The sequence below is a fragment of the Mus caroli genome, chromosome 1, assembly GCF_900094665.2.
Source record: "Mus caroli chromosome 1, CAROLI_EIJ_v1.1, whole genome shotgun sequence".
In the NCBI taxonomy this organism is placed as follows: domain Eukaryota; kingdom Metazoa; phylum Chordata; class Mammalia; order Rodentia; family Muridae; genus Mus; species Mus caroli.
Window position 1 is genome coordinate 168,328,867 of NC_034570.1, and position 23,194 is coordinate 168,352,060.

The 23,194-nt window shown below is 41.0% G+C and overlaps 1 protein-coding gene across 1 annotated transcript in view; it reads left to right on the forward strand.

Moving 5' to 3' along the window:
• Positions 1–23,194, forward strand: part of Efcab2 (EF-hand calcium binding domain 2) — a 79,823-nt gene that overhangs the window by 49,834 nt on the left and 6,795 nt on the right. Inside the window, exons 3-6 of the mRNA XM_021160871.2 lie at positions 2,130–2,202; positions 19,557–19,636; positions 20,355–20,397; positions 20,495–20,561. Of these exons, the coding sequence (XP_021016530.1) occupies positions 2,130–2,202; positions 19,557–19,636; positions 20,355–20,397; positions 20,495–20,561 (263 nt within the window). The remainder of the gene's footprint in view (positions 1–2,129; positions 2,203–19,556; positions 19,637–20,354; positions 20,398–20,494; positions 20,562–23,194) is intronic.

The window sequence follows — 23,194 nt, forward strand, 5'->3', positions numbered from 1 at the left end:
TCTCAGCTCCAAACTTTGTCTCTGTAACTCCTTCCATGGGTGTTTTGTTCCCAATTCTAAGAAGGGGCAAAGTGTCCACACTTTGGTCTTCGTTTTTCTTGAGTTTCATGCGTTTAGCAACAGAGGAATGGATACAATTCTACGATGCTTTCTTATCTCATACTTTCGTTTCATTTGCTAGTTCTTCTGAACTCTGTCCTTGTTGTTAACATTTCTGTTTTGTGTTTCTTGAAATTACATTTTCATCTTTTTTTTGGTTTGTTTTTGAGATGGGGTCCCATGTAGCCTAGGCTGGCTTTGAACTTGCTGTGTAGGAGAGGGTTTGAGCTGCTGATTCTCTTGCCTACATTTTCCAAATGCTTTGGATTGCAAGTGTGTGCTGCCACATCTGGTGTTTTCATCTCTTTTGGCCTTTTCCTACATCTCCCTTTCAATTTTCTTTCTTCCTAAGCCTCCTTCTCTTTCAGTGCAAAGACCTGGCCCTTTTCTTGCCTGTGTTTTCTTTTCTCTGTTTCTCATCTCCGGGAGCACCACTGTTCCTAGGGCTTTAGCATCAGCAGCCTGGTTTCCTCACTACGGCCAGCATCTCAGCCTGTCTAGAAGCCATCTGGAGCTCTGTGGTGCCCACCTGGCCCCTTCTGCTGTGTTCCCATGCTCCTGGCTCCCATCACTCCTCTCTCACTAGTGCTGTGTGAGAATAGCATGGAGGATTGCTTAGGCTCTGTGTATCCAGCCTGGGAAACAAAGGAAGCTCTGAGTCACTAGGGCATCTGCTGTGATTGCCCTTTCTTCCCACCACATGGACTTGGGGACTTTCCATCCCTGCTGGTGTTCAGATTTGAACCAAGGGCCTCACACATGGAGAGCTCTTGAAATAGATTCATCTCACTTCATTACTATCTAAAGAAACATTTAGAAAGCCTGGCATTTAAATACCACCTTCCTGTCCCTTCCTCATTTCCCCTTCTCTCTTCCTATCAGCCACCTTCTCCATTGCCTTCATTGCAATGCTGCTAAAGGTAACACTTAGTGAGCTACTTTCTCTGGCCATGTGTCTGTTTGCCATTTAGCTGGGCATGCTACCCATCTTCAGAGAGACAGACACTTATACTTCCCAAGACACAAGCCCAGTGCTCAACCAGTGAGTTACAAACTCGGCTCTTTGCATAGTAGAGGCAGTAGTTCACATTGCTGCCTTCATTGATGTCTTCAGAGGAAGAAAAAGGGCTCTATCCTTTTCATATGCTTTTCTGTCTTCAGGGATTAATAGGTCATATCCAGGCCCATTTTCACTTTCCTATGACAGAACACTATTGTAGATCTCTCTATCCAGAACTTCCAAACTTTCAAGTGCAGTGGACATAGATCAAAGCTAGTGTTTTGCAAAGTCTGATTCCATCCCACAGTTTCTTACAGGTTTTATAGTTTGAGTAACAATGTGAAGATTCCTGTCTGCACAGACCTTGTGAAGGTGGTCTCTGGGTCTCATGACCACCAAAAGGATGTTTCTATTGTAGTTTAAGTGTGTTTACAAAAGCAGATGTGGGTAGCCATTGGGACATTCTTTCTTGTAGCAAACATAGTCTACAGATAGCTTTGTAAGCATTTGCTTTTGCAAGATAAGAGAACAGTATTCAACTGAAACAAGTAGGAGTATAAGCAGAGTGAAGTAAAATTTAACCCAGTCTGTCTCTTCTTCCTCCTGTAGCCCCCAGGCTACCACAGTGCAAGGCTACAGTTAGATTGTGCTGGAGTGTATTAATGTACTAAATGATTAACCTATATTCTCTTTCTATATCAGAGTTAAACAACAGTTAAAACCAGCCGTCTAGTGGCAGACATTGTTTCTTCCTCCCCTCATTTTGTCCTGATTCCTTTTCTGGAGCTTTGAGATTTTGAACTAGTCAGGGCTTGATTTGCTAGTTATTGAAAACCTTGGGCTGCTTTGGTTCTTGCAACCTTTTTCTTTTCCCAGGAAGTTTCTTATGTATTTGTGAGCCAGTACTTAAGTGAGGTGCTTTGCTATGTTATCTGTGATCTGAAATAATTTCAATAATTATTTGATAATTTATACTACAGTTCCTCTCTAGAATTTATATTCTAAAACTTTTCACAACTTTTTTTTCTAGAGAGATTGGGACAATTATCAGGTCATTAGGATGCTGCCCGACTGAAGGAGAGCTGCATGATTTCATTGCAGAGGTAGGTACATGGTTGAGAAAGTGTCACTGAGCTGACTCTAGAACTTGTAATACAAACCAGCCAACCAACCAACCAACCAACCACCAACCAACCCAAAAACCCTTACCTCAAACTGAAACTTCCCTAACTTACTGAGGGTGTTGTTTGAGAGTGTTAGAATACCTGTGCACATAAGTCAACCAATGGAACCTGGAAGCATTTTGGTCAAGTTGTGAAGGCAACTATTGATAGTTTTTAAATTAGTTGAAAATAAGCCAGTGAAGACAAAGAAGTCTGATCACGTGGAGAAAGACCAGTAACAGGTGTATTTAGTAATAATGTTGGTTCACAGGGTATGCAGAGAGACTCTAGTTTTTATTTATTTGAGGAAATAAAACTAAGCTTCAGAACAAATAACAACCATCACAATAACAATAACAATAGACTAAAGAATAAACTTAAACAGAAAAAAATGGAGTCACACATGATAAAGTTAAACATTGCCAAACAGAAATTCTCTAGGAAAGCCAGTTTCTCTCTCTCTCTCTTTTTTTTTTAAAGATGTATTTATTTATTATATGTAAGTACACTGTAGCTGTCTTCAGACACTTCAGAAGAGTGAGTCAGATCTCCTTACGGATGGTTGTGAGCCACCATGTGGTTGCTTTAGAAGAGCAGTTAGGTGCTCTTACTTGCTGAACCATCTCACCAGCCCTTTTTTTTTTTGGTTTTTTGAGACAGGGTTTCTCTGTGCAGTCCTGGCACAGAGGAACTTGCTTTGTAGGCCAGCTGGCCTCAAACTCAGAGATCCACCTGCCTCTGCCTCCCAAGTGCTGGGATTAAAGGCGTGTGCCACCACTGCCCAGCGAAAGCCAGTTACAATGGGCATGATAATAAAGTCCTTCAATTTTAATCTGGTTAATAAGAATATTAATCAGTCTAAAATTCTAAAAGTTACTATTATTCATAATAATAACAAAATTAACCACATTAGTTAAAATATTTTGGTTGGTTTTCCTTTGTGGTTATAGATTAATTGAAATGGATAAGCATTTCTGACCAGAGGAGACTGGTCACCCCTAGGGAACAAAGATCTGATTGGCTTGAGTTACTTTCCTTATAAGGCAGGGAAGAGATGCTAAACAATAGGAGGATCATTAACAAGTTAACATCAAGTTACTCCAGGCAAGTCCTCCCCTTCCCCCTAAAGATTAAAACAGAAGGATTCTATTATCTTGCCCATTGAAACTGGCTTTCGTGGGGAATTCTGTTTGGCTGTGTTTAACTTTATTATGGGTGACTCCAGTTTTTCTTTTGAAGTCTGTTTTGAGACCTAGTATAGGAACTTAATCCAAAACAAAAGTCTCTTGTAATCATTTGCTGTGTGAGCTGAGGCTAGGAGAAAGGAAGCGTGGATGGACAGTCCATACCCCCAGAGCTTCATACTCCATTTTGCTTTCCAGAAAGATCTCTGATTGAACATGAAGTGAAAGTTTTAGTTGAACAAAGAGAGACCTTCAGGGGGGAAAAAGCTGCCTGGATCACCAGTGGGAGAAACATCTAAGAGAGCTGCTTTTCTTTGCTTGGGGGCAGTGAGAGGTTGTTGGAATATTAACAAGGGATGAGAACGAAAAAGCAACGAAGTAGAATTTGTCCTGTCTTCTTGCTCCTTATACTTGGTAGAGTCCTTGTTTATTCAATGCTATGTTAAAAAGAAGGAGTTTGGAATTTTAGGTTGATGCAGATAAACTTGAAGTAGTAAAATTGATGCTACAAAGGATTTACTAATAAGCTTGCTTAGGAAATATTAAGTTACACAAAGTGGAATTTAGCTAAAGGAGTGCCTCCAGTATGACTATAAGTTAAGAGCTATACTCACCAGACTTGTTAGAAACTGTAGGAATGAAAAATTTGTACTATAATGGAAGTTTAGGGATGTGAAGAAAGTTTCTCCAGGGCTTGGAGAGATGGCTCAGTGGTTAAGAACACTGACTACTCTTCCAGAGGTCCTGAGTTCAATTCCCAGCACCCACATGGTGGCTCCAAAACCATCTGTAATGGGATCTGCTGACCTCTTCTGGTGTGTCAAAAGACAGAGCACTTATATACATAAAATACATACATTTTTAAAAGTTTATCCAACATTAATTTACCAAGATTGACCTTCAGTTAGGCTTTATTTCTATAGCAAAAGAAGAAAACTGACTTAGAACTGGCCATTAGGCTCATCCCATTTCAAAGAACATATCTCTAAGTAGCAGTTAAAGGGGTGGCACAGGGTCACAACCACCCTGCCATTAAGGCTCTGTGTTCTTATCAGGAAAAGCCCAGTTCTGCCAGATGGACAAGATGAACCTGGGTAGCAACTGTTCAAAAAGAGCAACACTGGTGTACTTAAGAAATAGTGAGAACAATTCTGGTAGTACGTTTGCTGTGTAAATCTCCCATCTGTCCAAGTGGTCAGACTTGCATTCTCCTGTCTCTGTTTAAATTGTTTAAAGTGGAACATGGGGTCAGGACCGTAAAGAGGTTTAAGGAAAATAGCATATGTCAGATGCAGAAGCGTTGTAAGATTGTATAAGTTAGTCAAATTGTCAATTCAGGGCCAGCTCCTCTTTGCGCATTAGCCAGAGCTGCATGAGTGCTATATTAAAGATGCCTTTCCTTTATGAATCTTTAAGTGTGCAGAGTGATGGGGAAGGCAGTTGATTCTAGAACAGGGCAAGCCACTTCATTTCTATGACTATCAACCTCTCCATAGTAATGCCTACTTCAGAGTTTATCTCAAAGATACATTAAATAATATATCACAAACCAGTTTTCAAAGGAAAAACACTGTAAAAGGCAAGTAGTTTAAACTTAGGAGGACTGTTGCTCAGACAGCAGCCCCTTGGCAACTCTTAATTGTCTCACAGTGCTGTGAGCGCAGTACCTGACAGAGACTGTCTGAGGGAGCAAAGACTTGTTTGCTGCATGGTTTTAAAACAGCAGTAGTTCTCACCCTTCCTAATGCTGTGACCCTGATCCTTTAATACATTTCCTTATGTTTTAATGACTCCCAACCATAAAATTATCTTCGTTGCTACTTCATAACTGTAATTTTACTACTGTTATGAATCATAATGCAAATATTTTTTTGGAGCTAGAGGTTTGCCAAAGGGCTAACCATCCACAGGTTGAGAACCACTGTGGTAGAAGGCTCCAGTCCACTGTGGCCAGAAAAGCGTGGTAGAGCCTCTCAGGTCATGGTGTGCCAGAGAAGCTGGAAGCAAGGGTGGGTGTAACCTTCAAAGGGCTACCCCTGGCCACCTGTGTCTACCAGCTTCACTCTCTAAAGGTTCCATGGCCTTCCCCAAATAGTGCTACTAGTTAGGTAACAGGGGTGGGAAACATGAGCCTTGGGGAGATTTCAGACACAAACCATAGCAGTAGCATCAGTTTGTCATTACTATTTTGAAATATTTAGTAAGAAATTCTAAGTTGTAAGAAAACATTTTTTCTACTTTAGAATTTTAAAAGTTTTTGAATAAAAATGAGGAGAAAGACCTGTTTTTCCTGTGAATCCACCTACCCCCCACCCAAAGTTCTTGTTCCAGATGACTGGTTTAAAATGTTTACTCATAAAGCTGGAGTTGGTGCTGAGAAAGGCAGAGAGACACTGGGAGGAAGAGAGGGAGTCAACCCCAGTGCTCGGGAGGCAGAGGCAGGTGGATCTCTGAGTTCAAGGCCAGACTGCTCTACAGAGTGAGTTTAAGGACAGCCAGGGCTACACAGAGAAACCTTGTCTCTAGAAAATCAAACTAAAACAAACAAAAAAAGAATGAGTGTGTACCCAGTAAACAGAAAAGAAGTGAGACTGAAGATTGGGAAAGGAGAATATGCGTTTTAATATGTATTAGGAATCTGAAAAACCCTACCTAGATCATCAAAGCACCACAAAACCCACTTATTTACACACACACACACACACACACACACACACACACACACACACACACAATTAGTCTGTAAAACCATTGAAATGTGTAGTATCTGGAAATTGAATTTTGTAGCTTTCATCTGTTTGAATTTTAGAGCAGATACATCTCTAAAATTCTCAGCGCTTTGCTTCCTGAAGATCAGAATTCTCCTGAAATAGATCAGTTTTAAAATTCCTCAACATTGATTCATCTGTTTAATATTCTAAGATTAGCAGCTTGCTTAAGTAATTCCTGTCTGTATAGGATGTTATAAAAGCCAGCAGCTGTGACAAGGAAAGGCTAGTGTGAATCTTACTGCACACAGGTTACTCAACAGCCCTGCCCTTGATATTAAGTCAGAGCTATCTAGGATCATCAGTGCGAAGGAGCTGGGAGGAAAGAGACTATTTAAAGGTCTATGTTCTTTGAATTCTAACTTGAATAGAATTATAGAGAATTTAAACTAATTACACAGGAAAGGTAAAAGATGTCTCAAAAAATGCCCTGTGTTATTGACTATTGATTTAGGTTTTAGAACTAAGATAGAACTGTGTTTTTTACTGAGGAGACATCCTCAGCCACCTTCTCCTCCACATTTGCCTGTTGTGGGTGGAAAGCAGTGTCTTTCTTGGCCCCTCTATTTTGTTAATGTTCTGTGCTCTTGAAAGCATATCTCAGCATCTCTTTATGTATTACTCAGTGTTCTGTAGAGTAACAGAATTTGTAGAGTCTCTCTCTCTCTCTCTCTCTCTCTCTATATATATATATATATATATATATGTGATACGTATATATCATACATACATATATGTGATATGTATATATCATACATATCATATATATGGTATGTATATATCATACATATCACACATATACATATCATCTATATATGCATGTACATAAATGCACATATACATGTACATGTATATACAATATGTACATATATACATGTATATGATATATACTATGTTCATATACATATATACATATCAACTATATATACATACATATCTGTATATATTAAACAAATGCATGTACATATTAAACAAATGAATCAATGTTGAAGAATTTTAAAACTGATCCATTTCAGGAGATTTCTGATCTTCAGAAAGCAGAGAGCTGAGAAATTTAAAAGTTAGAGATGTAAATTTCATGCACATGAAAGAGAATTTAATTTTCAGATAAAAGTTTCAATGTTTTTACAGAATAATTGTGTGTTTATATATGTTTGTATATATACACACACATACACATATAATATTGAAAGATCCTGACAGAATGTAAAAGGTCACAGAAGCCCTGAAATTGGCAAAATAGATTTCATTGTTAGCAGAACTAGCTTCACTGATTTAGAAAAATAGAGGTGCACAATGCTCTGGCCACTCCTTGAACATGTGTGTCTGCCAATGTTTTGACCGTTCCTTGAACCCATGTGTGTGCCCACTGATGAAGTCCATTGCCAGGTGTTTGTAATATTGGTTGCTGGAATAGAGTCGGAAAATCTCCCCAGCAACCACAGCCAGGCCAATCTGGAGTTGCTACACCTGCACCAGACTCTTTCCGTGTACCCCTCCCATACCCATATTTTGAGAATAGACATTGTTTAGATCTGAAAATCTCCTACTCCCCCTTCTCCTTTCCCCCCTGAGGGCCTATAAAAACTGGGACCCCTTTCCCCTCGTGGTCGACTCCTCTACCCCTGCGTGGGATATGAGTCGTCCCCAGAGCTGTGGATTTCCCCGAATAAAGCCTCATGTGGTTTGCATCAAGCTTGGTCTCTTGTGAGTTCTTGGGTGTCTGCTATTATCCCAAGGCCTGAGCGAGGGGCTCCTCTCGGAGTCTTTCAATATATACATATCATATTTATTAGAATGACTTACAGCTGGGCTATGGCCTAGCTAATCCAACAATGACTGCCTATGAATGGAACATCCAAGAATCCAGTAGGTGTTGGTCCATCAGGCTGGATGTCTCAGTTGGTCTTTCAGTCTATGCCAGAATCCCAAAGAAGTGGGCTCTAATGCCAGTAAAGGAATGGACTTGCTAGCAAGGTTGAGAGCAAGCAGGCAAAAAGAGATCTTCCTTCTTCCATACCCCTTATATTTGCTGCCCAGCCTAACATGTGGTCCACATAAAAGTAGGTCTTCCCACCTCAAAAGATGTGGATTAAAGTTCTAGCTTCCTAAATCAAAGATCCAGATTAAAAGTGGATCTTCCCAGTTCAAATGATTATGAAAAACAAACAACAACAAAAAACTTATCACAGATGTGCCCAGCCATTTGGGTTTTAGTTAATTCTGGGTATAGTCAAGTTGATAACCAAGAATAGCATCGTACTTCAGTTTTTGATTTCCTCGTAGCTTCTGTGATTAAACAGCTTCACATGGTTTCCATTACTTGGGCTAGAGAGAGCTGGCTGGCACATCAGCCTGTAGACATTAATCAGCGCAAGTTTGTGTACCCAGTGATCTAGTGAACCTCCCTGAAATGGAAACTTAAGCGTTCTTTGAGAAGTCAGTTGGATGGTGTTTTGCTGGGGCAAATATGTGAGGGAATGTTTAGCTGAAGAGGACACAGGTGAAAGGCTAAGGCAGACTTTTGAAGGAACACTTAGCTGAAGCAGACACATGAGAAAGGATGTTCTGGTAAAGCAAGCATGTGAAAGGACATGTGATGAAGGATTCTTTGATAATGACGTGCATGTATTGGTCTGCCTTACATTGCATAGTTGAGCTACATTTGTCAGGACTCCATAGAGAGAAATGAGCCAAAAAACTTCTGGTGGTGTGCTGCAGTTTCTTGCTGCTTTTGTGGACTTGGGCTGATTAACAGAGTGATGTCAGCCGAGACCGACACGCATGCTGAAGTCACGTGATGTTTGGAGGGCATACATAGGACTTGACAGTCAGTGATGGAGGCAGAGCTAGGCTTGTTTATAGAACTAGTATGCAATGCTTGTGGGTCTCCCATCTTCGAGTGAGATATAGCCAAGAACTTCTGGCATTCCTGCTGGTCCCTCCTGCTGTTGACTTGTGCCAAGGCTGAGGCCTGGCTGTCTCTGCTGGGTAGTGCTACTCTGCTGATTCGTGTTTGCTCTCCCAACTCTACCGAACTGGACTGCTGATGTATCCCTGAGGTGTTTGCGAGTGGATCAAGCTGCCACTGCTGACTTGTGAACTGAACTGCTGATTTCCAGACAACACAGATGGAAGTTGCTCCAAAGAACCTTTCTAAATAGGTCTATTTTCCCTGTATCCTTTCTTTCCCGCTGCCTCTGGTGGGTGGTGGGCTAAAATGGAAGTTAAAGCATTTAAAGTAGGTGCTTCAGGGCTGGAGAGATGGCTCAGTGGTTAAGAGCACTGACTTCTCTTCCAGAGGTCCTGAGTTCAATTCCCAGCAACCACATGGTGGCTCACAACCATCTCTAAATGGGATCCACTGCCCTCTTCTGGTGTGTCTGAAGACAGCTACAGTGTACTCATTTAAATAAAAATAAATAAATCTTTTTAAAAAAAGTAGGCACTTCAAAAAATTAAAGTTACACTTCCCTGACAAGGAGAGCATCTTGGAGCTGAGTGCTGCTTAGGCTGTTTTCAGCAGCATGTCCCTGATGTCCCTGATGCCCTGAGTGGACAGTATGTTGTTCCTTCTACCATCTTCCAAGGGACATAATCTGGCTCATGCATATCTGTCCCAGTCAGTCCGTGCTAAGGAGAAAATGGACCTTTCTGTTTCATGTGCTGTTTAGTTATTCCAGGTCCCTGAGAGCCACCCTGGGAGCAAGTCTTTCCCACTTGGGTTCCTTGCCAGAGGGGAGGGCCCTGTGTCATGGGAAGCACCTGAGGCAATATTACTTCCCCAGGCTTGTATTTTAGCCCTCTGTTCACCATGACACTTGCCTCTAGTCACACTAGCTAGTTTCATTTCTTCCTTCAGCATGCACTTACTTTCTTCCCCTGCTAGGCCCAGTGCCTCCCCAGCTGGGTTATGCTGGAGTTGAACTCAATTTCTCAGTCTACCTTGTAGGAGAGATGTGGCAGTTCCCAAGGGGTGCCTGTTGCCCAGGGTGAGTCTTCTGCAGCACGACAGTGCCACCTACTGTTAGAAAGGAATGGGTGCACGCCTAGAGCCTCCAGAGAATTTGCCTAGTCAGCATCATGAAAGGGGCCTGCAGCTTGGTTTCTCTAACATGGCAGCATGCCAGGCCTTTGCAGCCAGGACTCTGGCCGTAGGAACCTGTTTTGCCAGATGATGTAAATGTCTCTTTAACTGTTTGCATTTTCTATTTCAGGGATGCTAAACTGGAGTGCATGTGCCTCTCCACGGCCTGGTTTTGTTGTTGTTGTTGTTTGTTGTTTGTTGTTTGTTGTTTGTTTTTGAAGCCTTGGCTAAGGATGGTCTATAAGTTACTTTTCTTCTTGTCATGACAAAATACCTAACACGAACAGCCTGAGGAAGGACGGGCTCCTTTGGTGCACAGTTGGAGTCCATCATGGAAGGGGATGAAGGTGGCAGGAACATGTGACAGCTTGTCACATTGCCCCCAGCATCCCTTGTCCCTTTGATGACAGTCTTCCTTCTTTGATTAACCCTTTCTGGAAGCACTCTGATGGAAATGTCCCACAGGGGCATTTCCAAGGTGATTCCTAATATTTGGTTATGAGCTGTTAACAGCTGAACTATCACCTGTCTTCCAATGTGATTCTTAATATAAGCAAGTTGACTTTGATGATTAAGCATCAGTGATGGTTTAATGTTTTTAAAATGTCCTAAAAAATAAAGATATGCATAAAAACTTTTGTATATTCAACAGTACTAAGTTATTTACTACCTCTCTTCATGGAATTATACCACTTCTGTTTAATTGATGTATGACAGAGTCTGCCTTTTACTCTAAGAGGCAAATGCTTCTTTATAGGCTGCCAAAGAGCCATATGGCCTTAACATCTAGCAACTGCTTAACAAAACCCCAGTTTCTCCTTGTCCCACAGGCCTCAGTACCACTTATAAATGCTGCTGCTTTATAACATTGTTCTTCCCTTCTTGTCAGGGTTCCTGCAAGAATGATCCTCTCTATAGCATGTTCTCAGTTACCTCTCATAAAAATTTTATCACTGGACTTCCAGAGACAGATAATCTGTGTCCACAGCACTACATCCCACTTTGGCCTATAAAGCAATGAGTCAGCCTGACTTAGAAGGCCATCTCACTGCCTGTATCCTTTATGTCCCTTTGGATGTCATGTGTGGTCCTGTGGATACTCTAAGAAGCTAACACTAAGCTATAGACATTCGAGAGACTTGGTGGGACTGCCAGAGCCAGAGGAGGTGGGAGAATGTCAGCATGCAGTAGAGCTTGTCTGCTGATATTTCTTAGAAACAGAGGTTAAATAGAAGAATATTTTCACAGGAGCCAGTTGTGGTGGTTTGAATGAGAATGGCCCAATAGGCTCATGTATTTGAATGTCTGGTTCTCAGTTGATAGACCATTTAGGAAGGTTAGGAGGTATGTCCTTGTTGGAGAAGGTATGTCATAGGGGCATGGAGGTGAGTTTTGGAACCTGTGCTAGATCTGGTTTCTTTCCCTGCCTGCAACTTGGGATCAGATGTGAGCTCTTAGCTAGTGCTCCAGCTCCATGTCTCCTGCCTGCCGATGTTCCCCACCATGAAGATCATGGACTAACCCTATGGAACTGTAAGCAAGCCTCCAGCCTATTAAATGCTTCTTTTCTAAGTTTCTTGGTCAGGGTGTCGCCTCGTAGCAATAGAACAGTAACTATGACACTATTGCTGTTACCCAGCGGAGCTGTGATGGGAACTGGGTGTCAAATGTGCAGAACACCATGACCAGGAGTCAGCCATGCTTAGTTTTTGTTTCTAAGCTCAGTTGGCCTTACATTCTGGGTTTTAGGATTAGGTTGAAGTACATCTACTTAGGAATACAGGGAAGGCTGTGACATCACCAAGGAGAACCACAGGAGAGTGAGCAGAAGCTGTTCAGCACGTGTTAAAGATGCGCCAGTGATGACTTGGGTCAGGCTTGTTCCAGAATCCTGATCTTGGATAAAATGATGGCATCATAGCAGGGGTTGCGATACTGATGGTCCTCAGTGCAGCCATGTTCTTAGTAAAACCCTCCAGTGTGGGTACTTAGCCTCTGCATGTAGTGCACAGTTGTCATGAGGGATTTCTGGGAACTGCTTTTCCCCTCTAGACTTTGTATAATTTCTCATTTCTTTCATATTTGACACATTCTTTGATGACTTCTTGGAAAGGAGGTAATATTTTTGAGACTTCTTTTTTTAAATTTTTTTATTGCTGGGGATAGAATTTTGTTATGAGTTTGGGGCTAGGCTTGGTGGTACAGGCCTGTAATCCCAGCTAATCAGGAGGCTGAGGCAGAAGGATTTCAAGTTTAAGGCTGCATGGATCACAGAGTAAATTTAGGGTCTCAAAAAATTATAAAAACTAAAACCAAAAAGGGCTGAGGGTGTAGTCCAGAATGAAGTACTTGCCAATACACCTGAAGCTTTAGGTTTAGTCCTTAGTACTGCAAACCATCTATCTATCTATCTATCTATCTATCTATCTATCTATCTATCTATCTATCTATCTATCTATCTATCCATCCATCCATCCATCCATCCAACCAGTCAGCCAGCCAGCCAGCCAACCAAACGTCAAGCACTGTGTGTTGTTAGACTCCTGGTGATGCTGTTGAGATAGTCTGGATCCATCCTTTGTATTTGATTTCCTTCCTTCCTTCCTTCCTTCCTTCCTTCCTTCCTTCCTTCCTTCCTTCCTTCCTTTTTCTTTTTAGATTTGTTATTATATGTAAGTATACTATAGCTATCTTCTCATTACAGATGGTTGTGAGCCACCATGTGGTTGCTGGGATTTGAACTCAGAACCTTTGGAAGAGCAGTCAGTGCTCTTAACCACTGAGCCATCTCTCCAGTCCCAGTGATTTCTTAATTAAAAGTTCCCGTCTGGAGGACTGCTTTTCTTCTCTTTGTCTTTAGAAATTGAAATTTCATAATGGTTTGTATGGATGTAGTTGCACTTTCATTTGTATTAAGGACCTGGTGGCCTTCAAACCAGTGAATCACATCCCTTTGCTGCAGAAAAAGGCCTTGCAACTATGGCGTTGATTTTTATGTACCCGTTTCCCTTCTTGTTATCTCTTAGAATTCTTCAGGTCATTTGTGTGCTTCCAGACTGTTCCATCTCTGTCTTCTCTCTGCAGCCTTCTTAGCTTACTCTTGTAATGTTTTTACTGAGTTTCTTGCTTCTGATTGCATGGATTTCCAGGAGCTTGTTCTTGGATTCATGTTCTTTCCTGTCTCCCAGAGTTCTCTGTGTATGATCCTTTTTCTTTGTGTTGATCTCTACAGCTGTTTTGGTTGTTTATTTTGTAAGAAGATTTTCTTTAATGCTAATGAACTAATGAGATCATAACTCAAACATAGTTCTAGTCAATTTTTTAAAATTGAGACTAGACTTTTTTTATACAATATATTCTGATATGGTTTTCTGTCCCTCAATTCTTCCCAGATCATCACCTCCCCTCCTATTCAAAACTCACACCCTTTCTCTCTTAAAAAACTAACAGGCTTATACAATAAAAAATAAAGTAAAATAAAATAAGCAGAAGAAAAAGACCCAAAGAAAAAGCACAAGAAACATTTAGAGATGCAGAGACACAATGCTCGACACACAGGAATCCCAAACCCACAGAACTGGGAAGCTATAATATATACACAAAAGACTTGTCAGGTAAATGGAAGGCAGGCAGGCAGGCCCTAACAAAGCATTATGAGACAAAGAATGTCCAGAGATGCCCTTGAATTTGCTTGTGTTGTACTGCTGGGCATGGGGCCTGGCTTTAAGAGTGGTCCATTTCCCCAGACTCTAGCATCATACAAACAGAATGGAGCAACAGTAAACAGAGAGGCAAGGCCACACTTCCGAAGAAGCAGGTTTGTGTGGTTAGTGAGGTATAGTCATGCCTGGAGCTTCTACACGTAGCCCTTTAAGAACGGGTCTCGTTGCACAGCACAGGAGCAGAAGAGTTTGTATTCTGGGTAGTGTTACTATTATCATCAACTCTCAGGGTTCACAAAGCAGTCATATCCTATCTCATAAAACTCACACTGCTTCATCAGGTAGACATTAAACAACTAACAGTGAGCCAAATAAGATAGATCTTAATTGTTCTTGTTACAGAATAAAAGGAAATTAGTGAGGTGATAAATATGTTAATTACCTGAGTTGTAGTAATAATTTCACTTTATATGGATATTAAAGCATCTATTTGTATTTCACTCTATATGTATAATTTCACTCTATATGTATATTAAAGTATTCATTAGATATGTATAATTTTAGTTTGTCAATCTTGCCTCAATAAAATAAAGAATTTAAAGCAATAGGAATGCAGGTGAAAATTCTTTTATTATCTTTGCAACTTTCTGTTAAAAACTATACTAAAAGAAAATTAATTATTTGAATATAAAATCATTTATAATAAAATAGTTCTTGTCACTCATGAAACAGTCCATGAATGTCGTATTTAGAATAGTCATGTTTTAAATGTCATTGCTTACCTATAGTTAGAGAAATATAGATATGGCCTCTAGAGGGCAGTATTGAGTCATGGAAAGAATTTTAGATTTTCAAAATGGACTAAGAAACATTTAAAATGGACTTAAAATTTGTGTGCATGTGCTCATGTGCATGCATATATGTGTGGTGTGTTTGGGCATGCACATGTATGCCATGGTGGACATATGAAGGTCAGAGGACAACTTTGTGGAGTCTGTTCCTTTCTTTCTACCTTTCCTGGGGTTTTGGGACTGAACTCCAGTTACCAGCCTTTTGCAGTAAATGTTGTCACCCTCAGAGTCCCTTACCAGCCCTTTAATTACTTTTAAATTGTAAAGTGCATGCACACGTGTGCGTGTGTGTGCATGTGTGTGTGCTTGTGTATGTGTGTATGTGTAATCCTTTCTCTTTAAACTGAAGAAAATTTATGTTAGACATGATGACAAAAACTTATAAAATCAACATAGAGATGCTTGGGCAGGAGGATTAAGAGTTTTAAGGCAAGCCTAGGTAACATAGCAGGACTCTATCTAAAAAAAAAAAAAAGGAAAGAAAAACTGTGGGAAGCCATTCCGGACTTCCTGGCCAGCCGGATGGAACTCTATTCCAGGCAGTAAACAAGCCCATGTTTGGTGGATGGCCCACCCCTAATCCCTGATTGGCTGAGCAAGCCTGCCTGGTGAGGTGATGTGACCTGTGGTGATTGGTGGGGGCGTGGTTGTGGCTGGAGTGTAACCAGAGAGGCTGGGGGATTTTAAGAAAGAAGCTGCCTGAGTAAAACTGCTTTAAAAGAATCGGTGGTGGTGGTGGTTGCGTCTTTCTTGCTGGCCGAGTTGGACACAACAAAAAACTTTATACCTGCTTTTGCTATTCTGATTGTTTAGAGCTTGTCTCTAACATTCACCACTAATGTGGTGGTTTGAATAAGAATGGACCCAATAGTTTCATATATGTGAAAGCTTAGTTACTAGGGAGTGGAACTGTTTGAAAGGATTTGAAGGATTTGAAGGAGGTGTGGTCTTGGAGACAGTATGTCATTGAAGGTGGCATGCCAATCCCAGAGAGTGTGTGTGTGCTCTCTCCTCTCTCCCTTTCTCTCTTCTTCCCTTCCCTCTCCCCCTCTCCCCCTCTCCCCCTCTCCCCCTTTCCCCTTCTCCTCCCTGTGGATCATGATGTAGCTTAGCTACTTCTCCGGTATTTGCCTATATACTGCCATGCTCTCCACCATGGTGATAATGGACTAACCTCTGAAACTGTAAGCAAGTCTCAATTAAATGCTTTTTCTGGTAAGAGTTTCTATCTCTTCACAGCAATAGAACAATAAGACAGTTTAAAAAACTTTTTTTAAAAAAAATCTCAAAAATCATCTGCAGAGTTTTAACCTTAATGTTCTCATCACTGAGGGCTTGTTAGTGATGAGGGACCCAGGGAGGTAGCATAAGGAACATATTATATGTCATTTGTCAACTCTAATATAACTCAGATGGAGTTACAGAACTGCACTTTGGAATACTAAAGTTAGTAGGTTGATGAAGCTCTGTTGTAAGATAAAGGACTTGATTTTGTAAAGGTAGCTGTTGTCTATTCTAGAGCTGTCTAGGGGACATAGGAGGATTACCGCACATGAAAAACAATTGTCCTACTCTGGAACAATTTCTGAAGGAATAAGAAGGGAAACTCAAGCTGTTAATTTTAATATTTTCACTGTGTGCTAGTGAGATGGATCGGTGGGTAAAGCTACCCACTGCCAAGCTTGAGTCCTGAGTCCTATCCTTCCACATGGTGGAAAGAGGGAACTGACTCCTGCAAATTGTCCTCTGACCTCCTTATTCTGTGGCACAAGTATGCCCACACTCACACATATGCACGATAAATAAATGTAAACAAATTATTGCTCTATAAATGATCTTCTGGGACCGACTCTTTTTATTTGTTTGAGATTATAATTACATCATTTCCCCTTCTTTCCTCTCTCTAAAGTTTAGAGTCTAAACACTCCATGAACCCAACCCCTTTCTCTTTAAGTTTATGACCTCTTTGTCTTTAATTGTTGTTACATACATATGCTTTTCTAAATATATAAATACAGTGCATATGATGTTACTGGCATGCATGTTTCAGGCCTGACCATGTGGTATTGGGTAAGCAGTTAGCATGTTCATCCCTGGATGCCCATTTCTCCCATTTTCAGCATCTCTCAGTTACCTGTGTATGTGAGAAAATAGAACTTTCTTCAAACAGTACATTTTGATTATGATTTGTGGTCCCTGATTCCTCTCAGATCCTCTGCACCCCCCTCTTTTACCTCAACTGGCACTCCTTTCTTTCTGTCTTTCCTTAGAAAACAAATGGGCATCTAAAAATGATAATAAAAACAAAAAAAATCAGAAATTGTAATATGTATATAAAAGACCTGTAAGGTTAAAAAAAAAAAAAAAACTTCCCAAAATGCCATTGAGTTCATTTTGTGTTGGCCATCTACTGCTGGGCATGGAGCCTGCCCTTAAGAGAGGTTTGTATCTCCAGTGAGACTCCATTGAACAAAACTCATTTTTCATTTGTGAGTGGTTATCAGTTAGAGATGTGTATAAGTTGGGGATGGGTACTTCCCCTCTCAGAACAAGACCCCATCTGGCTTAGATCCACGCAGGCCCTGTGCAAGCTGCCGTAGTCTCTGAGTTCATCTGTGTGTCGGCCCTGCTGTGTTTAGAAGGCCTTGTTGCCTTGGTGTCCTCCATCCCCTCTGGCTCATACACTCCTCCTGCCTCCTTTTTAGCAGGGTTCCCTGAGCCCTGAAGAGAGAGATTTGATGGAGACGTTCCACTTAGGACTGCATGTTCCAAGGTCTCTCACTGTCTGCACATTGTCTAGTTGTGGTTCTCTGTTTGTTCCCATCTACTCCAGAAGGGTGCTTCTCTAACGATGGTTGAGCAAGGCACTGATCTGTGAGGGTGGCGGAATGTCATTAGGTGCCTGTAGTGCTTTGTCTAGGGTTGAGGCTTCTTCAACTTTGTCTCTTCCATGTTAGCATGTCTGTTGGTGTTGTCCTTGCTCAGGTCATGTGTAGGCAGCCATGTTGGTGAAACTTCATGAGTATAGTATCTCTGAAGTTTCTAGGAGACATAAGAGATTCACTTTTACAAAGTCTGCTCCAAGGATTAAACCACAGAGTCCATAAACACACTACCATTGAACTGCACCTGTGCCAGATATTTAATTTTTAAGTTTCTGTGTGCTGGGTTTTCAGACTATTGCCCAAGTACAACACAGCTACATTAACATGAATTGTCAAACTGCTCACCTCAGCCCTTAGAGGGTTCTAAAGAAATTGTTCACATACTGATGGGTACAGAAATTATGAAACATGATGTCTCTAGATAGGTTTGATTCTCTGATCCTGGAGTCTGAGACTCTACTCATATGAGGTATGACTCTTAATATGAACATTGAAAAGAGTTGTCATTTGAATGGCAGTGCTTCCCACTTAATAGCAACTTATAGATTTATTTTTTGTTGAATCAATAAATCTCCTTAAAGCTCATCTGTTGAATTGGGATCTACGAGCCTTTTAATAGCATTTTTGAAAGAGAGTGCAAAATTTATAGCTCCTTATAAATTGCCTGACACGGAAGTTTAGGTCAATAGAGTTTTGTTAGTCAGTCTGTCAGAGTTGAACTGCAGGTGAAAAGACCTGTTTCCTTCTCATCCTATAATGCTAGATACCAAAAGCTCTCATTTTTAGAATAGTATTCTCTTACCTTAGAGTGGGCAGAACAAAGTTCTATTACTCAGGTAAGCACTTTATAAGTATAAGAATGATTTGAGATGTAGGTTGGTCCTTGAGATCTTGACTGGCAATCATTTGATCTTATTCACTATTCTTCATTTCAAAGAAAAACAGTCAGAATTGGGGGTCATCCTAGACTTCTGTACCCCCTTATCCATAACATGTGACTGTAGTCAGCCCTGTCAAGTCTTCTCAAAGGTCTCCTGGATATAACATCTACTGCCCTCATGGCCTTCACTCCTGTCTGCACAATCTTTCTATATCTGAAGAAGCTGCCTCACCTACAACAGTGTTCTTTCCAATACACACCCATGAGACCCTCGGTGATTTTACATTGTTCTCGGGATAACAGGGAATGGAAATCCTGTAAATGATAAGGCCTTATCTCTCTTCAGCATCACCTTGAAGAACTGAGCCTGTTGGAATCTGTGCTCCAGCCCTAGTCTTCTTGTCCTTGAAAACCAGAGCAAACAGCACTTTCTTCAGTGACTTCCCTGATGCCCACACCAGAGAAGTTTCCTGTGTTGTGTGCTCCTCTAGACCCACACTCCTTCTTCGCATGCTTGTACATATCCAGAACTAGACATTCAAGCCAGGGATGGTGGTTCAGGTCTGACATGCCACCATTTGTGGGTCTGCAGGAGGATCACTGCAAGTTTTAGGTCATCCTAAAAAGACAGAGTCTTTCCCTCAGTGAAACAGATTGGATACTTGGTATTGTTTGATGTGTGTACATGCATGCACATGCCAGAGGTTAACTGTAAGTGATAATCCACTGTGCAGCTACACACCTTGTTTTTAATGTGGGCGCTCGGGATTGAGTTCAGGTGCCCCTGGTTACATGGCAAGCACAGAGCTATCCTCAGCTGCTAGTGCTGTGGTATTCTCCTAGCAAAAACAACTGCCACGAGCACGATGCATGCCCCGAACCTCCTCATCAAATTCAACAGTTGGCTCAGGGATGAAAAAAAAGTAGTTGCTTAATATATTTGTTGAGTGAATAGATGACTGTTTCTAACTGTTTAGATAGAGGAAGAAGAACCCACTGGCTACATTCGATTTGAAAAATTTATTCCAGTGATGACCAGAGCCCTTGTGGAAAGAAGGTAAGGAAGGAAATTTAATTTTAAGGCAAATAATGACCAGAATGACACTAATGTGGAAACATTCCATTTGGCCAGATGCGCTGCCTCATGCCTGTGACTCTAGCACTTAAGGGGATGAAGCAGGAGGATGGCAGCAAATTTCAGGATAGCCTTAGTTAGATAGTCCAAGCCAGCCTGGACTACAGAGTAAGATCCTGCTGCAAAAGAAAAGCACTTGGATTCGCAGATTTTATTCACCCAGCTTATGTCTCAGGGTAGCTTCCTCTAGCCTTTCAGTGTACTTAAGGCTGGTTTAGGGATAAGCTTAGAAATACCAACCATGCTAGTATGTATTGATCTAAGCAAGGCATAATTACATAGCAAAGGAGCTACATAAAAGAACAATATTTGTGAATTATCATTTTAAGATAAAAATTAACACCAGTTACTTTTCTAGTGTAAGTATAGCATTGGCTCACACACCAAAGTTGATTGAGTGTAGAGGTTTTGGCTCTAAACAAGTTTCTTTTCATATCAATAAAAATTGTTAGTAGGTAATATCAAACATTCCTGGGGAGTAGGTACTGCTGACTTTCATATCCAGAAATCGAAAGAAATGTCATTGGGGGAAGTGCCATTAGCCTAAGATATTAGTAGCTTTTGTTTTGTTTTGCAGTCATTTATCATAGAGACTGAGATAAATATGCTGATATTAACTGACTTTATTGTAAAATTACAGATACAGACCAGCTGCTGAAGATATCCTTTTGCGAGCTTTTGAGGTGGGTGAGCTCTACATTATTCATGTATATGTGATAAATTAATTCATCATATAGAATTTATTCAACAAGGACAATATATGCTATCTACTTTCCTCAGGTTTTGGATCCAGCTAAACGTGGGTTTCTTACTAAGGATGAACTGGTCAAGTACATGACTGAGGAAGGTAGGAGGGCTTTATCTCTTCTTCTTCTTTTTTTTTTTTAAGATTTATTTTATTTATATGAGTACACTGTAGCTGTCCTTGGACGCACCAGAAGTGGGCAACGAGGGCTTTATCTCTTGTAAGGGTAATTTATGCAAAGATCAATAGGTTTTAAAGATGTTTATTTTTTAAATCTCTTGTCTCTCTCTCTGTTATATGTGTGTGCATGTGTGTACATGTATGTGTGTGTCTCTCTCTGTGCATGTGTGTGTGTCTGTGTGTATGAGTGCAGTGCTCATGGAGGCCAGAAGCATCTGGCCCCCTGTAGCTGGAGTTACATGGTAACTGAACTCAGGTTCACTGCAAGAGCATGGCACCTTAATTGCTGAGCCATCTCTTCAGCCTCAATTAATAAGTTTTTAACAATTATGCAAAATTTATAGGAAATGGTACTTCAAAAACAATTGTTTGGTTACATAGTCATTTATTATTTCTATTATTTTGGTTTAGTATTTGATTTTGTATAATAGAAGTATAATGATTACTTGCATAAATTGTGCTTACTTTATTTACTTAAAATATTTCCTGAATAAAAGATAAGCAACTTAAAGAAATGAACTGTCAATCATAAACCAATGCCTTTTTAAATAGAAGATTTGAGTTAAAGTGTATAATTTTTTTTTTTCGAGACAGGGTTTCTCTGTAGCCCTGGCTGTCCTGGAACTCACTCAGTAGACCAGGCTGGCCTCGAACTCAGAAATCCGCCTGCCTCTGCCTCCCAAGTGCTGGGATTAAAGGCATGGGCCACCACTGCCTGGCAAAAATTTCTTTTAAAAGCCCTTTTTAGGTGGTAAGGTTGAAACAATATAGCCTAAATTGGATGTGAATTCACACAAAAGCTATTTTCTTATGATTATGGGACCTCCACCACGAATACCTATGTGTTTCCTTTAAACTCTGTCGTTTTAGGTCAGTCTATCTATGTATTCCCCTGACTGTAAGTGGCTTGTTGGGCAGTCATTAATGCTGTTGTCACCCCATCACTCCTGTAGTAAGGGAGGAGTTCTGCTTCCTCTGCTCAGGCTGAGTCCTGAGTGATGCAGCTGTCACACATCACTTGAGAACATGGACATAGGCGGCAGTTTGAGCAAGGAGAGCAGTATTGACTCTATGTACCTGCTTTGGCCATTTTGACTCAGTTCACCATTAGGGATCAGGAATGAGAGAGGAGTAATATGAAAATCATAGATGCCATTCAGGATGGCGTACAGTGTTAAAATCATCTAAGCAGTTCACTTCAGTGTGTTATGACTTTCAAATCCTAAGGATGAAGGGACACAAACCCTATATTATGTCACATAAAGTTAATAAAAACAGCCAAAGAGGTTCAGTAACTCCTACTGTGTGCCAGTTGTGTGTTTAGTGTTGTTACAGCACAGTGGGTGGTAATGATACTGGAATCTGATGCCCTTCTTGAACATATTACAGTCTTATTAGGAAAGCAAAGCTAACATGTAAAATAGATAGATATGAGACATTAGAAAAAATAACTCTCAGAAGATCAGTGCAAGCTTAAACTAGCCTGGGAAGCTTAGCCTGGGAAGGCCATAGAGAAAATAGCTTCCTTGAGAAGATAGATCTGATTTTGTTTTTGTTTTTTGTTTTGTTTTTGTTTTTGCTTTAATTTTAGACAGGGTTACATTCTGTAACTCAGGTGAATCTGGCATTTCATACACATCCCAGGCTGACAGCAGACTCAAAGCAGTTCTCCTGTTTCAGCCTCCTAGATGGGATTACAGATGGGAGCCACTGTGCTTTGCTTGAGATTGAGGGCAGGCTTAATAAGATTTTATATGTTACAGTTCCCTCACATGCCATGGGTATCAACATATGAGTAGTAACAGTTGAGCTACGGATAAACCAATGGGTAGTTGAATGAAGACAGGTGGGGGACTGTTTGAGGGAAATGAATAAAGGAATAGGAGCAAAATCTGGAAGGAAGGCAGCCAGGCATGTGGAAGAAGGTGAACTCAGGCAGCCCTGGGCATCTTGTTGGCCCCAGTAGGAAAGGAATGGGGGTGGATGTCTTGGGGCTGAATTGTAGAGGCCTGCCCTTGAGTGTGGGTCATCCCTGGGAGGTAGAGAAGAGTCATTCAGTGTGGTGATATGGTGGGAAGTGGTTCTGGTGCTGGTCAGTTTATGGCTGAGTAAGGAAGCTTCAGCCAGGAGATGAGCTGGGGCTCCTTGAGCAATCCCAAGGCTCTCTGCCATGGCCTGGCCTGGCGTGAATGGGAGGAGGGAACTGTTGCAGTAAGACTATCACAGCACCCTGGGCCATGGTGACCAATAGAGGGCAGGGGACAAAAATGGGAGATGAGTATAAAGTAACACTAAGACTTGCCAGGGCCCATGGGTATCATCATGACAGTAGTACTATTGGCTGAATCAGTGAAGTCAGACACTGGCTGCACTGTGTGTAGGGACAACAAGGCTGTGTGGTTCATAGGAAGGTGCTTTGTGAGAATTTTCAGGAAGGTGTATGTCTTAGCTAGGGTTTCTATTACTGTGAAGAGACACCATGACCACAGCAACTTTTTTTTTTTTTTTTTTTTTTTTTTTTTTTTTTTTCCTACTGTGACGGTTTAGTTTAGACT